The 13,518-nt window shown below is 48.2% G+C and overlaps 1 protein-coding gene across 1 annotated transcript; it reads left to right on the top strand.

Annotated features, from left to right (window-relative positions):
* Window positions 1-2,320: 2,320 nt before the first annotated feature.
* DMRT3 (doublesex and mab-3 related transcription factor 3) lies at window positions 2,321-10,357 on the top strand. Its single transcript, XM_014889677.2, has 2 exons — window positions 2,321-2,759; window positions 9,393-10,357. The coding sequence occupies exons 1-2, from the start codon at window positions 2,321-2,323 to the stop codon at window positions 10,355-10,357; spliced, it is 1,404 nt and encodes a 467-aa protein (XP_014745163.1).
* The last annotated feature ends 3,161 nt before the right edge of the window (window positions 10,358-13,518 follow it).

Here is a 13,518-nt window from a genome sequence, read left to right as displayed (position 1 = left end):
TTCGGTCTATTATTCTACGTGCTAACTGCTAACACCTCATTGTCACCTTGAAATTTCCTCTGCTATTTTGCAATTAAAAGCTTAATAGCCCTGGAAACGGAGTTCATGTGGCGCAGTTTACCATCGCCACTTCGTCTGAAAAGCTTTCTGCTGGGATCCCATTATGTGCTTGAATAAACCTTTTCGGCGAGCAGAAATGGGAGCCGGGGTTGTCAGGTGTTGGGTTACAATGGACTTTCAGGCAGGGAACGTCTTGCTGACATAAATGCGAATTTGGCCCTATGTATAAATGTTGTCCAATACTAGGACGTGGAAACCATTCCCATCAAATATGAGAAAAGGATTACAGCATTATATCAAACGCGTATTTCAGCCTAAACGCCCGATGTGCAGCCAAGTGAGAGGGGGGGCCCCGGCCCTCAGCCAGCCTACCGCCGTGCCGGGCACCTCGGCTCGGGATCTGGCAGCCGCCCGGCCGGCTGCGGTGGTGAGGAGCCCCGCAGGACCCTCTCCAGCTAGTGGGGAAAAGTAAGGTTTTCCACCACCATCACCGCTCCCCCAGGCACTTGCACCCTCTTTCATCGTTTTGAGGGGATTTTCAAGGGTGGGTGCGCATCATCTTTTACGTAATTTTGTGATAGTTGAATGGTCCGCTTCTTTCTTTTTCTCCCCTCGATGGGGACTCCCTAGTGTGCAAGAGGCTCCGCGGGGGAGGCCAGTTGCGAGCTGCAGAGTTCAGTGCATGCACCCCCAGCAGCAAAAAAAAAAAAAAAAAAAAAAAAAAAAAAGATGTTCTACTAGCACTGCGAGAAAATGCGCTGTTCCTCGTATCTGATCCGATTCACCTCCCTAGCTCGGTGCGATTTACAGGTGGAGTGCTCTTCCTCCTTACACCCCGCGCACGGCCCAGGGGAGAAATATCACTCTGAATCACTCTTCCTCTAGAAGTAAAAAAATAATGAGGAAAGACCCTAGTAATGAAATATCAGGCAAATACCTTCGCAGCATACGCTGTGCCTTTTATTCTCTTCGGCGAAATACTTCCCGAGTTTTAAATCTGATTTCGTTATTACGTAGCCTCGCTAAAAACCTTTATTTTTTTGATATGGTGGAGAGATGTCTGGGAAGAGCAGGGGAGATCTTGATGCAACGGAAAAGGTTCGGGTCCAAGCAGCAGCCCCTGCCTTTCTGCGGACGCTACGCCGCGGGCAGAACTCTTGCAGTAAATTCGTTTCCCCTCAGCCAAAATGCATGTAACTTTTGTTTGTTTGTTTGTTTTTTCCACCAATACATTACATTTGGATTCAAGGTTCCCGCTACCACACGGGAAATATCCATTTTTCAGTAAGAAACCTCTCTGCGTACGGAAATGCAGAACACTACAAGTCCGCCGCATCAGACATTATAATTTAGGTTTCAAGCAACCTGATTAATTTCCGTTAATTTCACGTTCCTTTCTATAGCCGTCGTTTGCGTTTAGGTAGCTGTCTTGCCACGGGATGCAGGAGAGGACCCCACGGGGGCAGGTGGCTACCGCGGCTCTCCAGCTCTGCGCCGCGACCCCGCAGCCCGATTCCGCGCACTTGTTGTGGGCAGCTCCTGGTCCTGGACAGCTCTTGCTCCCAGCATCTCTCTGCGGCTGCAAAACTTTGGCAAAACTTTGATCTCGACCCCTCGGCACAGCCTCGCGGCTCTGGGCCACAGGCGGTAGCAGCCGTACACCGTGCCGCCGAACCCAGTGTCCCGTGGGCTTTCGAGGCGGGGCCGACGCAGAGCCCGGAGAAACCTCCTAGACCCCGCTCATCTCTCAGCCCCGGGTGCCTTCAGGGGGTGAGCCGTGAGGGATCAGGGGGTGTGTGGCAACAGCCGCGGTTCCGGTCTGCTCGGGCACGAACCCATTCGGCGCGGGCATCACCGCCGCCCCGACGGCAGGGCAGAGTCCTCCCCCCTCCCGCCGCTTCCCTCCCTCCCTTCCTCCCTCCCTCTCTTCCTCTATCTTTCTCTCCCTCCATTCCCCTGTCGGCGCCGGGGAAGGCGGGTGGCGGTGGGGGCGGGCGGGGGGCGGGGGCGGACGGAGCGGCTCTGGGCTCGGCGGGGCGGCGCGGGCAGCGGCAGTGTCGCTCCGGCCGGCGGCAGCGCTCTGCCCGCCGGTGCCACCGAGGCAGGCGGTGCCTCTCCCCGCCGGCCTGGGGCCGGAGCCGCGCCCCCCGCAGAGCCCGCAGGCAGAGCCGCCCGCCTCCTCTCCTCCATTGCCCCGGCCTCCGCCCGCCCTCGCTGAGGCCTTCTCCGCCCCGGAGCCGGCTGGGCTCCACCCGCGGGCATGAACGGCTATGGCTCCCCGTACCTCTACATGGGCGGCCCCGTGTCGCAGCCGCCACGGGCTCCGCTGCAGCGGACGCCGAAGTGCGCCCGGTGCCGCAATCACGGCGTGCTGTCCTGGCTGAAGGGCCACAAGCGCTATTGCCGCTTCAAGGACTGCACCTGCGAGAAGTGCATCCTCATCATCGAGAGGCAGCGGGTGATGGCCGCGCAGGTGGCGCTCCGCCGGCAGCAGGCCAACGAAAGCCTGGAGAGCCTCCTCCCGGACTCGCTGCGCTCCCTCCCCGGGCCGCCGGGCAGCGCCGAGCCCCCCACGCCGCCGCCGGGGCCGTCTCCCTGCGCCGCGCCGCCACGGACCCCCGCCGAGCTGGCCGCCGCCGCCGCCCTCCGCTGGGCCACCGAGCCGCCTCCCGCGCTCCCGGGGCCGCTCCCCAAGGCAGGTGAGGCCGGGCCGGGCACCGCGGTACCGGGGCAGGAGGGAAAGGGAGGGCTGGGGTCCTGGCTGTCCCACCCGGGGGATGGGGCCGGAAAGAGTAAAGGCAAAGGCTTTCCGTTTTTCCCGAGTCCTGGGCTCCCTGGGAAGGGAACGGACAGGAATTCCGTCGGGTGCACTTTATCGCTCTTAAAAAGCATGGAGCCGCACAGTGACCGGCCCGCTCCCCTGCCAGAATCGTGTACACTGTGACTAGTGGAGGGGTCGGCGAACGTCGCCGCTGCCAACCGGCTCCCCGACGTGCCGCTTCTGCGCCCGTTCCCAGGTCGGCCGGGAACGGGCCGCATCCCGCGTGGATCACAGCAGCATGTCTCTCTGCCGCTCCCGGGCTGGAATCGCCGTCCGGCTTCCCGCACCCCGGGCATCGGGCTGCCAAACCTCGTCCAGGACAAGACCTGTACGGAGAGCTTCGGACCAAAAGCGGCACCAGGAGCCAGAAGGCTTCTGCGGAGCTATGATGGCCGAGGAAAGCGGGGTGGTGGCAGGGGATGAGCGGGGCAGCCCAGTCCTGCTGCGCAGACCTGTCCCTCTGGGTCGCGTCCGGGGCGGCTTGCGACAGGTCAGGGGTGCTGAAACCACCTCCTGCAATGGGCAACTTGTGAGTGCGACCTGTTGATAATACACGTTTCTGGAGGTAAAACTAACACTCTGGAACCGCTGCCGCGTTCCATTCATTGTCTGAGCGGGAGCTGACAGTCTTTCACGATAGGGATGTTCGACAGGCAAGCCGCTGCCAGCCAGTGCGTTCCGCTGACAAGTTATGACAACATTTTTCACGGTGCCCCGAGACGGGAATGGCGAACCCTGAACTCCCGCCGCTTCCCGCGGGTTCATGTGCGCTACCGAGCCAGTCCAGCCACGGAGGCGTCCACCAGAGCCCCAGCATGGGGCTCTGCTCCTCCAGCACCGGAGCAGACACACATCGGGCCCGAGGCTGAGTCCCACACTGTGGCAAGGATGCCGGTGTTTTGGGACTCGCTTCCCATTTCCCGGTCCTTGGCACCGCCTGCCTGCCCTCCCGTTCCCCCGCATCTCGGGCCTGGTTCCGCCGGCCGCTCCCCAGGGTCGGGCATGGGGATCTTTTCCCGAATTTCCCACTGGCCGTAGCCTCCCGCCGGCGCGGACGCTCTCCGGTCTCCACACACGCGGTGGCGCTTGGCCGGGGCATCCTTCCTGCCTGGAGGTGGGGAGAGAAGGGGAAAACCCCTCCTGGCTTCTTCGAGAAAATGAAAGTTCCCATCCGCCAGCACGATATAAATCTGTCGGATAGGAACGATATTAACTTACGTACTCAACTTTCCTTCACCCTGATGTATGAACTTCCCAGTTTAAAAGATTACAGTAATCACGGGAGGAGAGTGTAAATCGAATCTGATAGCAATAACTTTTGGGGAAGGTCAGGCTCAAGTGAAATGTTACCAAGCAACAGGCATTTTGTTTGCAAAATACAATCAAAGTGTATTGATGAGAAATTCTTCCTTGCCAGCCAGTCAGCACTTTCTGATAATAGCTTTACGGAGCGAAAAAACCAACCAACCAAACAACAAAACATAACGGAGATCTCCATAAATCAAGGCCCTCGGCGCTGCACCTGCCCCCGTCCCCGCCCGCGGTGAGGCCGGGCTGGAGGGACCGGGGCACCCCGGGACCACCGGGGAGCCTTTCTGGTTACACAGACCTCACCCGCTGGTCCTGGTCCCTGATTGTCACAGACGGGCTTTTTACCCCGCTTTTTATGAACGGGAGGATGAATGAGAGCAAAGCGAAAAATGGTCTCCTTAGAGGTTCCTCCTGTCACCTTCCACCAGACGCTGTTTAACCACATGACTTGCTTATTTCCAACTATCCTGCGTGCTCTGAGCGGCAGGTTTTCTCTTTCCTCTCCTTCCACTAAATGTATTGAAATCCTCATATAAACAGAGGATTAGCCTCCTGTCCACCCGGTTTCTAAAACACACACACAACCCCTTCCTACCCGAGGACGTTAATCTCATGAAGTTTTTTCACTGCCAAAGGGATATTGCCCGATATATGCTAAAATCATATTCATTTGCTTTTATTCCTGATACAATCAGCAATTTCTGTGGGACAGTTGGGAAGTTCTGAAACTACCCCTTTTGCATCTGCCTCTGCTAACTTGGAATGATTCCTCCTCCTGATACCTGAACTCATGCTCATGAACTTTACTTGCCCACATGAATGCATGTTACATTTGTCTTAGTAGTAATTATCAGGACTTGTAAACAATATAATGCTATATTTGTCTTCTGATATTTTTCAGAGCCAGCTTCTTAATGCAGCGCAGCTGTCTCTGTGTTAATTTGAGAACAGTGATTAGTCTCTACGGACTATTTAGTTCTTTGAATATAGGGAAGAAAATCTGAAGTGAAAGCAATTAAAACCAAAACCAAAACCAAACCCAAACCAAGTTAACAAACACCCCACTCCTCCAAACAGTTAGCAAAATTAAAAATATCAAATCCACCAACCAAAAAAATCACCCAAAGCAAACTAAAAGCCCCCACCAAATATGTAGCCTTAGCTATTTGTGTGGTTGTGCTAGTTCTGGTATCAGTCTTTCCTAATAATACGAATAAGGAAAACAGCAGGTACTTTTGAGAAACAAGAAAATCTGTGTTGCGAAAGGAGATGTCCTAACAATCAGATAACAAGCTGTTTCAACAGAGAGTCGGCAGTGGGAATATCGAAGAAGCAAATTTGGTTCCAAAATATTAGACTAAGTTTGCCAGACAAGTTATTAACTTGTGAACAGTTTTTCCCTCTCATCTATTTTACTTTTATTTGGCCCCTTTATGACATTTGACTCAGGATTATTAATGTATAGATAGTCAAGAAGAATTGGGGTAAATATTGTGCCGAATTCGTATCAGCTTTATTTATTAATTTGTATTTTACTGGAAATGCATGTACGGTTCTCCCGCTTCTGTTTCATGTGTATCTGTACTTGCACTGCATCTCTGATCTGGGTTGGTATCTGTCCCTGCATGCATGTTATTTCATGAATATTGCCCATCTTTTTTATCAGTAGGAAAATTGTTTCCTTAGTTTTCCCAGGAATCACAAACTGGATATTTAAATGCAAGCAATTTGAAATAGAAGGTGTTTGGGGAAAAACCTCCAACACACACATACACAAATGCACACACACACACACACACACGAGCGACAAAATAACCCTCTCCCCCCCAAAAAAGGAAACAAAAAAACCCCAACCCCAGAGCCACACAAAGAAACAACCCTCCCACAAACAAAAGCAAAAATAATAACAAAAACCCACAGAAAGACAAAACAAACATCCTCCCCCCGCCCAAAAAAAGCAAACCAATCAAACACCACCACCATAAATACAGCATAAAGCCTCAGAGCTCACACGGAACAAAATACAACACCCAAACCCCCAGAAGCGTTAAAAATATCTGAGGACGAGATTTCTTTATGGAAGCCTAGACTGTTCTCCTGTAAAACTTACGAATTATGAAAGGAAAAAAAAATAGCCTTGGTGAAGAGCAGTAGGTTGTGCGTTCTAAATACAAAATTAATTTTGTACCTGAAAATACAAACATATGCAATTAATGCATGCCCGCGATATTCCTACAATTCAGTGGCCACGCAGGGACATTTACAATATATCGTCACAAATTTTTGTTTACTTGACGATGGCTATTTTGTGCCAGTTTTAAACGAACGGGAATCCCGGTCGCGGCGGTTCCCATGAAGGGCTGGGGACAGTCCCCGGACCACCCCTGCCCCAGCCCTCAGCGGAGCGGGCAAGAGGTGTTTAAAGCAGTCAAACACATCCTGACGGGCGGGCTAGCCCCGAGGGCCGGCCGGGCCAGCGGCCAGCTGCCGTGCGACAGGCTCGGGCCCCGCGGTGACACCGGGCTGTGACACCGGGCTGTGACACCGCGCACCGCCCCAGCCCGGACGGGGAGCCGCCTGGCATCGGCAGGCAGGAAAGCTCCCAAAAACACAGAGGGAAAAACACAGCAGCCGCCGTGCTCAGCGGTAGCCAGCAGAGGGTAGTTCTCCGTGTGTTAATAGCACTACTCCGATTTAAAATCACGGAAATCTTGTTTTCCGGGTCTGTCCCTGCGAGTGTAACAGCCCGGTGAGACGCGTCGCTATGACCTGTGCTGTATGAGGAGACTAACCCTGTGCAAAAGCTAAGGGCCGGCATCTGTGTGGTCTCCTGATTATACAGATGCAAAATTCATCGGGAAGAGTTTCCAGAATTTGAAGAAAAAAATTTTAGGCAACCCTCATACGGATATTTTTAAGGGTACAGAAAATTAAGCAAATCTGAAATACCTTGAAAATAACATTTTGTAAGGATCAGGAAATATATTAGAGAAACCTGATCTCAAGGTGTGTGTTTGTTTGTTTGTTGGTTTTCTAAAATAAACACATTTTCTCCCCAGTAGCACTTGTTCTCATCCCATAAAGATACACTGTAAACATGAGCATGAGATAATTCTGAAATGTGTTCTCCTTGCATTCAGTCCATTTGGTAATACTGGTCACCACAGTGCAATCTATTTGTATGAAAATTAGGGCTATGATCTTCCTTAAACAGCTTCTGGAATACTGTCAAGACAGGGACAATGTAGTTGGGTGTCCTCAGACTGTTTGCTATCGGCAAGCAATTCCTGCATTCTGCTTTGGCTGCTAAAGCAAGATTGATGCACTGAGCGTGTGAGAAAGAGGAAACGTGCATGGCCTTCTCTGCAACATAGAACATGCAGAGTTACTGCTTCTCTGTCTACACTCGACAGGCAGCATAACCAATGTAAACACCAGTTCCCAAAGCGGGTTTTCCTGCTAAAAGGAGTGAGGTTTTTGTAAGAGCATCTGTATTCCTCAGATATGCACTTATCTTTCAAACCCAGATTAGCAGCATCCCACATCTCTGTAGGATGTCCCATCGTTTCTGCCGGGTACACCCATCCTCATGAGGAGAACCTTCCTTTGCCATACTCACACTGGCAGGCTGTGCTCTGCCAGGATCTCTTCTCTATTTGTAGCTCCCATTGTGGTGAGCATAGTGACTTCTTGCTCAGCTCAGGCTTGCTCAGACCCTAGTAGATAACTCTCTAGTAGATAAACTGCATTAATAGTCTTTTTTTTTTTTTTTCATGCTGATCTGTTAAATGTTAAATTAGCCCACTAACAGATGAGAAGATGCCCTGCCTGTTCCTGCAGTGAGAGGAGGGCAGGAGATGGTGAGCAGTGACGTTCAGGTGCCTGCACACCTCTAACTGGTTCCATCTCAATTGGGCAGGTGGAATCATCAGCACATTTTAGGAGCCTTTGCTTGCTCCTTACAGCTACTTTATCTAGTTGGGGTGTTTGTTGTCTTGGAAGACCAAGCAAACAGTTGTACTGGTTTTTGCAGTCAGGCCTTTCCATTTGTGTTTTCAAAAGCACTACCCTGTGTAGTTAAGGTAGACTCTGTCAGCCGTGGCAGCTTGGACAACGATCCTCTCCCCATGCATTGATGCTTCCCAATAATGGAATCATTGTGCTCAGTGAGGAAAGCCAGCATAACTATGTTCTTGGGAAATAACAATGAACAACCTCAAGCAAGTATATTGACCTCCTTTTGCATGAACAAGCATCCTTCCCTTCTTCTTGCTGACAAGCGGTCTTATTTCAAAGGGTTCCATACTCTGGTCAGGCACTACCAAAGAGTTTTGGGTGTCCATCTGGAGACAGCCTGGTCAATGGGCTTGTTTTCAGCTCCATACTCAGCTCTCATCCTTCTTAGTTTAGCACACAGAAAGCAAGGTACATGGAGCAATTGCTAGGAGAGGTTGTAGAGTTCTCATCCTTGGAATTATTTAAAACTCAGCTAATCAGGGACATGAGCAACCTGCCCTTTGTCTAAGGCTGCTCCCACTTTGAAAAGGATGTTGGACCAAATACCTTCCAGATGTCCTCTCCAAACCAGACTTTTCTACAATATGTGCTTGCATGGGACAAGGCATCAGGCAGACATGCTTAAGGGTTTAGAGGAAAAGCTGCAATTCTTGCTGTGAGAGGAACTGATTTCTTCAGAGCCAGAACTGGAATGCATTGTTTTGTTTGAAAATTTTTAAACCTTCAACCCATATTCATAATGGATTGGTTCCACCAATGTTGTTGGAACTGCTTTCATCTCCTAAGTGGCCTCTTCACTTCACAGATAGTGAGATGATGCTAGAGAGGAATTACGATGTGGCAGTGCTGAAATTCCTCTGAGAAAGCTTACACTTGGGTGGTATGTTGCTGCCTTGTAACCAGTGGGAAAGGATGGATATAGCATTTTTGATCACAGCTTGTTTGCTGGCAAGTGGGAGAATGAGACAGAGTATGTCAAGATCAGGCCACATTATCCTTTTGCAGTTTTGTTCTCATGGAATGTTGCAAAGATACCTTAAATTTTTGCAGGATCTCTGAAAAAAGCCCCACTTTTCTCCCCTTAGAGTCCTGGTCTGTTCACTTTAAGAAGACAGCATCCTCAAAGCTCTGTAAAAGCTTTTGGCCTCAGTTTTCTGTTAACTTCTCTGACTTCTCTTTGCAGACATGAATGAGGAGCGGTTGGGTGATGCCAGTGGAACAGACAATGCTGAGACCTACAGTGACAAAGACACAGACCAAAGGAGTTCCCCAGACATTACTAAAGCCAAAAGCTGCTTCAACCCTGAAAGCCCTGAAATTGTTTCAGTGGATGAGGTCAGTTTTGCAGTTCAGAAAAATGGTGGGAGCACAGAGAACCGTCCAGACAGCCCCAAGTACCATCCCGAGCAGAACCACCTCCTGATAGAAGGTCCTTCTGGGACAGTTTCTTTACCATTCAGTTTGAAAGCAAACAGACCCCCACTTGAAGTATTGAAAAAGATTTTCCCTAACCAAAAGCCAACTGTGCTAGAGCTGATCCTGAGGGGGTGTGGTGGTGACCTGGTGAGTGCTGTAGAGGTTCTCCTGTCTAGTCGGTCTTCAGTGGCCAGTGGAGAGAGAACTTCTGCAGAATCTGATGGTCTTGTTTTGCCTTCCAATGGGCATATTTTTGAACACACACTGAGTTCCTATCCTATTTCATCTTCCAAGTGGTCTGTGGGCTCGGCGTTCAGGGTTCCCGACACTCTGAGGTTCTCTGCTGATTCCAGTAATGTTGTGCCAAATCCCCTGGCTGTACCTTTGCAGCACCCATTCCCTCAGCCACCGCGCTACCCGCTCATGCTGAGGAACACTTTGGCAAGAAACCAGTCCAGCCCGTTCCTGCCCAACGATGTCACCCTGTGGAACACCATGACACTGCAGCAGCAGTACCAGCTGCGCTCCCAGTATGTCAGCCCTTTCCCTAGCAACTCAGCCAGTGTTTTCCGAAGCTCACCTGTCCTTCCTTCCCGCTCGTCAGAAGATCCTAGGATCTCTATTCCTGATGATGGATGTCCTATTGTGTCTAAGCAACCAATTTACACGGAAGATGAATACGAGGAAAGGTCTGATTCTTCAGACTCAAGAATACTCAACACATCTTCTTAGACTGACGTTTGACATGTGACAGCTAAGCGATACTCACAGTGCAGCTGAACTACTGGCCCCTAAGAGGAGGGACACATACTCTGCCAAACTCTTGCAATTGTATTGAAAAGTGACTTTGCTTGATAGTGTACTATAGCAATAAAGACGTAACTTATTTAATTTCTTGCACTTCACTGGATAATGCCAAATAGCAATACTCTGGCTTTAGTGCTGAGTGTGTGCTGCAAAGGAAGACTTTATGGATACCAGTTATGGGACTCTAGAAGACTCATAATGGAAACAGAAGCCCAAGGTCTACTTTGTTCCTTAACTCAGAAAAATGGGGATGTTAAACTAGAATACTTGAATGCTGTTTTATAATTGAGAGCTCCTCAGGACATAAGAAATCAAGCAAACATAGTTCAATTGCAAATGGACTAAAACAAGGACCTTATAATCTTATGCCAGTGATCATCCTTTCAGTGAAAGAAAGGGTAGAAGAAAGAAATGCACACATGCAACTAACATGAGCTGCTTCTGTGCCGTTTGAGCTTGGACACTTTTCAGAGAAATATTATTAAGAGTTATTCTTTTCCCATGGCTAGGTCGAAATGTGTAATGTCAATGTAAAACCAATTACAGCTGTGAATTGCATGAAGTGTATTGTGAAATGAACACCAGATTAAGCATTGTCAGGTTAATGTAGCATGCTAAGGACTCTAGAAAAATAAACTAAGATGATGATCTTGGTTTATGTCATTTATACTGGGCAAATAACATTCTGAAGATAGAGAGCTGATTAGTTCTCAGCCGGGGTTAAAATGTCCAGCTCCAGCAGCTGCAGTTAGGGGAAACCTCTTTTTCCAAGTCTGGGTTCTGCTTCCCTGACTTGTAACTTGCAACTGAGATTAGGCAGAAGTTGTCATCAGGGAAGCTGAGGTCTCTTGTATTTGTACTGCAGACGTTTCCAAGCTCAGCTGAGTAAAGCAGAGCTTGCTACAATCACAGAAAGCAGAAAACAAAACGCTCTCCCAATGCTTCAGAAGCATCTTTTTTTCCTATTCTGTAGAAGTAGAATAAAAAGGAAATAGGATGTAATAGCGGGCATTTCTCTAAAATAATTTTTAGTCAAATGGCAACTTCCCTTTTCCCCTAGAAAAGTAATGGTTTGAAAAATTATTGCATGATTGCATGTATTGATTACACTGCATATCTTATGTGTGTCTGAGTAACATTAGGAATTGCTTATGATGAGGAATGCCTCCAAGTTTAATGTCCGCTTAGAAATTTGTTAAGCTTTTAGTATCATTTTATCAACTGTTCACAAGTGACTGCATATGCTTGACAATTAACTTTTACAAAACACACCTCTGAGTGCAGATGAAATGACTCTCCAGTCTTCAGGTGTGAGGATTAAAAACCCCTCAAAAAGAAAAAAAGTTGAGGCCACCCTGAAGTTGGACTCTGAAGCAGTTGGGCTTTAAAACTGTTATATAAATGTATCAGGCATGTTATCTGGTGTCATTGTTGATACGAATGCCTGTGTTCTCATTTGGCATTTCATATTCTGTAAGTCTTGTGCACACAGTGAATCTTTCATTTTATAAAGGTACTGAATACGCACAAAAAGGAGAATAAAATAAGGACTTTATTTTCCTTCGGGGATAAATTAACTGAAACATACTTTATCTTGCATAACTTTCCAACCTGTACAGAAAAGTATTTTATTGGTTATGCTACAGAGCAAAGACATAAAAGCAGGGAAAGGGAGGAGAGAAAAAAAAATCCCTTATAGAAATGTAAGCGTGGAAGCATCTGGAGTTCCCCTAAATGCAGGATTTCAGTTGTGAACGGACAGATTTGCCTGCATTCACATGGCACTTGTAAACAAATTCATCTTACAGCCATCCTGGAGAGAAAAGTAATATGTAAAATAGATCTTGCAAGCAGAAAGGCAGGTGGTAGTGAAACGCTGTGCTCCAGCACCATAGGGAAATTGTCAAAGGCTAGATAAGAGCAGATAGGCCCAGGAGCTCCAGTTTTGAGCAGATTTCCTTCCCTCAGAAATCTTAAGCATCCCCTGTACTTTAAATGAAATTTCAGTGGTGTTCTTTTGTTTGTTTTGCTTGTTTGTTTGTGTGTTTGTTTCGCTACAGATGTTGAATCATCTTCAGCAGAAACACCAAACTGTGATACCTGCAAAAGCTCATACCCTCTATGCTCTGTGGGTTTTCAGAGAACTGAATTTTGGCATCTTGGGACTGGGACACATCTTTCAAAGAAAGATGGTCCTTGGCTAACGTGGAATGAACTATTATCACACTTGTGGTCAAAAATACAGATTTGATGGTATGATTTTTTCAATTCTATCTCTTTTGGCAAGTCATTTTCTGAAAACGGAAACAAGTTAAAATAATCCATGTCTCATGTTATAAAATAACTTTTGACTCAATTGACAAATACTTTTTTTAAACAAATATTTTTAAACAAATATATATCTGTTTAAAAAAGAAATGCAAATTTTCCTGTCGAACAGTAATTTTTGTTTGACCACACAATATTTTATGTATCCAGAAGATTAATTTTTTTCAAAAATATGTATTGGCCTGCCTTGATACCTTTGAGAAATTACTTTGTTCATCCAGTTGTATTGTGTAGTGACTGGCACTACAGGCAGATAGAATTTTTTAAGGATCCCTTGGCAAGTTGGGAGGAATCTTTTTCTGCCCCCACAATGATGAGACCTGTTCTCAGACCTTTGCTGTGCTGGTGGGAGCCCGGCCGGGGCAGCGCCTAAAACTTGCGTTTCCCTACTCCATCTTGTGGCAAAAGAGAGTATCTCCTCGTCGGAGCAAGTACTTCACGCTGAGAAAGAGAGGGCATCGGGATGAGGAGGGTTGGAGCAGGAAGCATTGATGCTCAGAAGCTCCCCGAAGGGGAAAAATATTCAAGTATCAAGTAGGATGCCTTGAGCCTGGTGAGGTCTCTGTAGGATCTCAGAGTCCAATTTTTTTGTTTGTTTGTTTCTTTTTTTTTTTTTTTTTTTTTTTTTGTTTTGTTTGGGTTTTTTTTTTAGGGTTTGAAGTCTTTTATTGGGTACTAGTGCACTTGTGGCTTTGTTGGAGCAAAAGACCTTCTGTCCTGTGCCTTCTGCACAGCTTCTGCTCTTGTCTGAGCAGCCC

The sequence above is a fragment of the Sturnus vulgaris genome, chromosome Z (assembly GCF_052056855.1).
Source record: "Sturnus vulgaris isolate bStuVul1 chromosome Z, bStuVul1.hap1, whole genome shotgun sequence".
Lineage (NCBI taxonomy): Eukaryota > Metazoa > Chordata > Aves > Passeriformes > Sturnidae > Sturnus > Sturnus vulgaris.
This window is presented reverse-complemented; position numbering and strand designations above follow the sequence as displayed.

Bases quoted from the DNA above. Each gene is read 5' to 3' on its own strand.
- DMRT3 (XM_014889677.2), top strand. From the start codon at position 2,321: ATGAACGGCTATGGCTCCCCGTACCTCTACATGGGCGGCCCCGTGTCG. The intron at 2,760-9,392 runs GTGAGGCCGGGC...TTCTCTTTGCAG, and splicing joins GGGGCCGCTCCCCAAGGCAG to ACATGAATGAGGAGCGGTTG.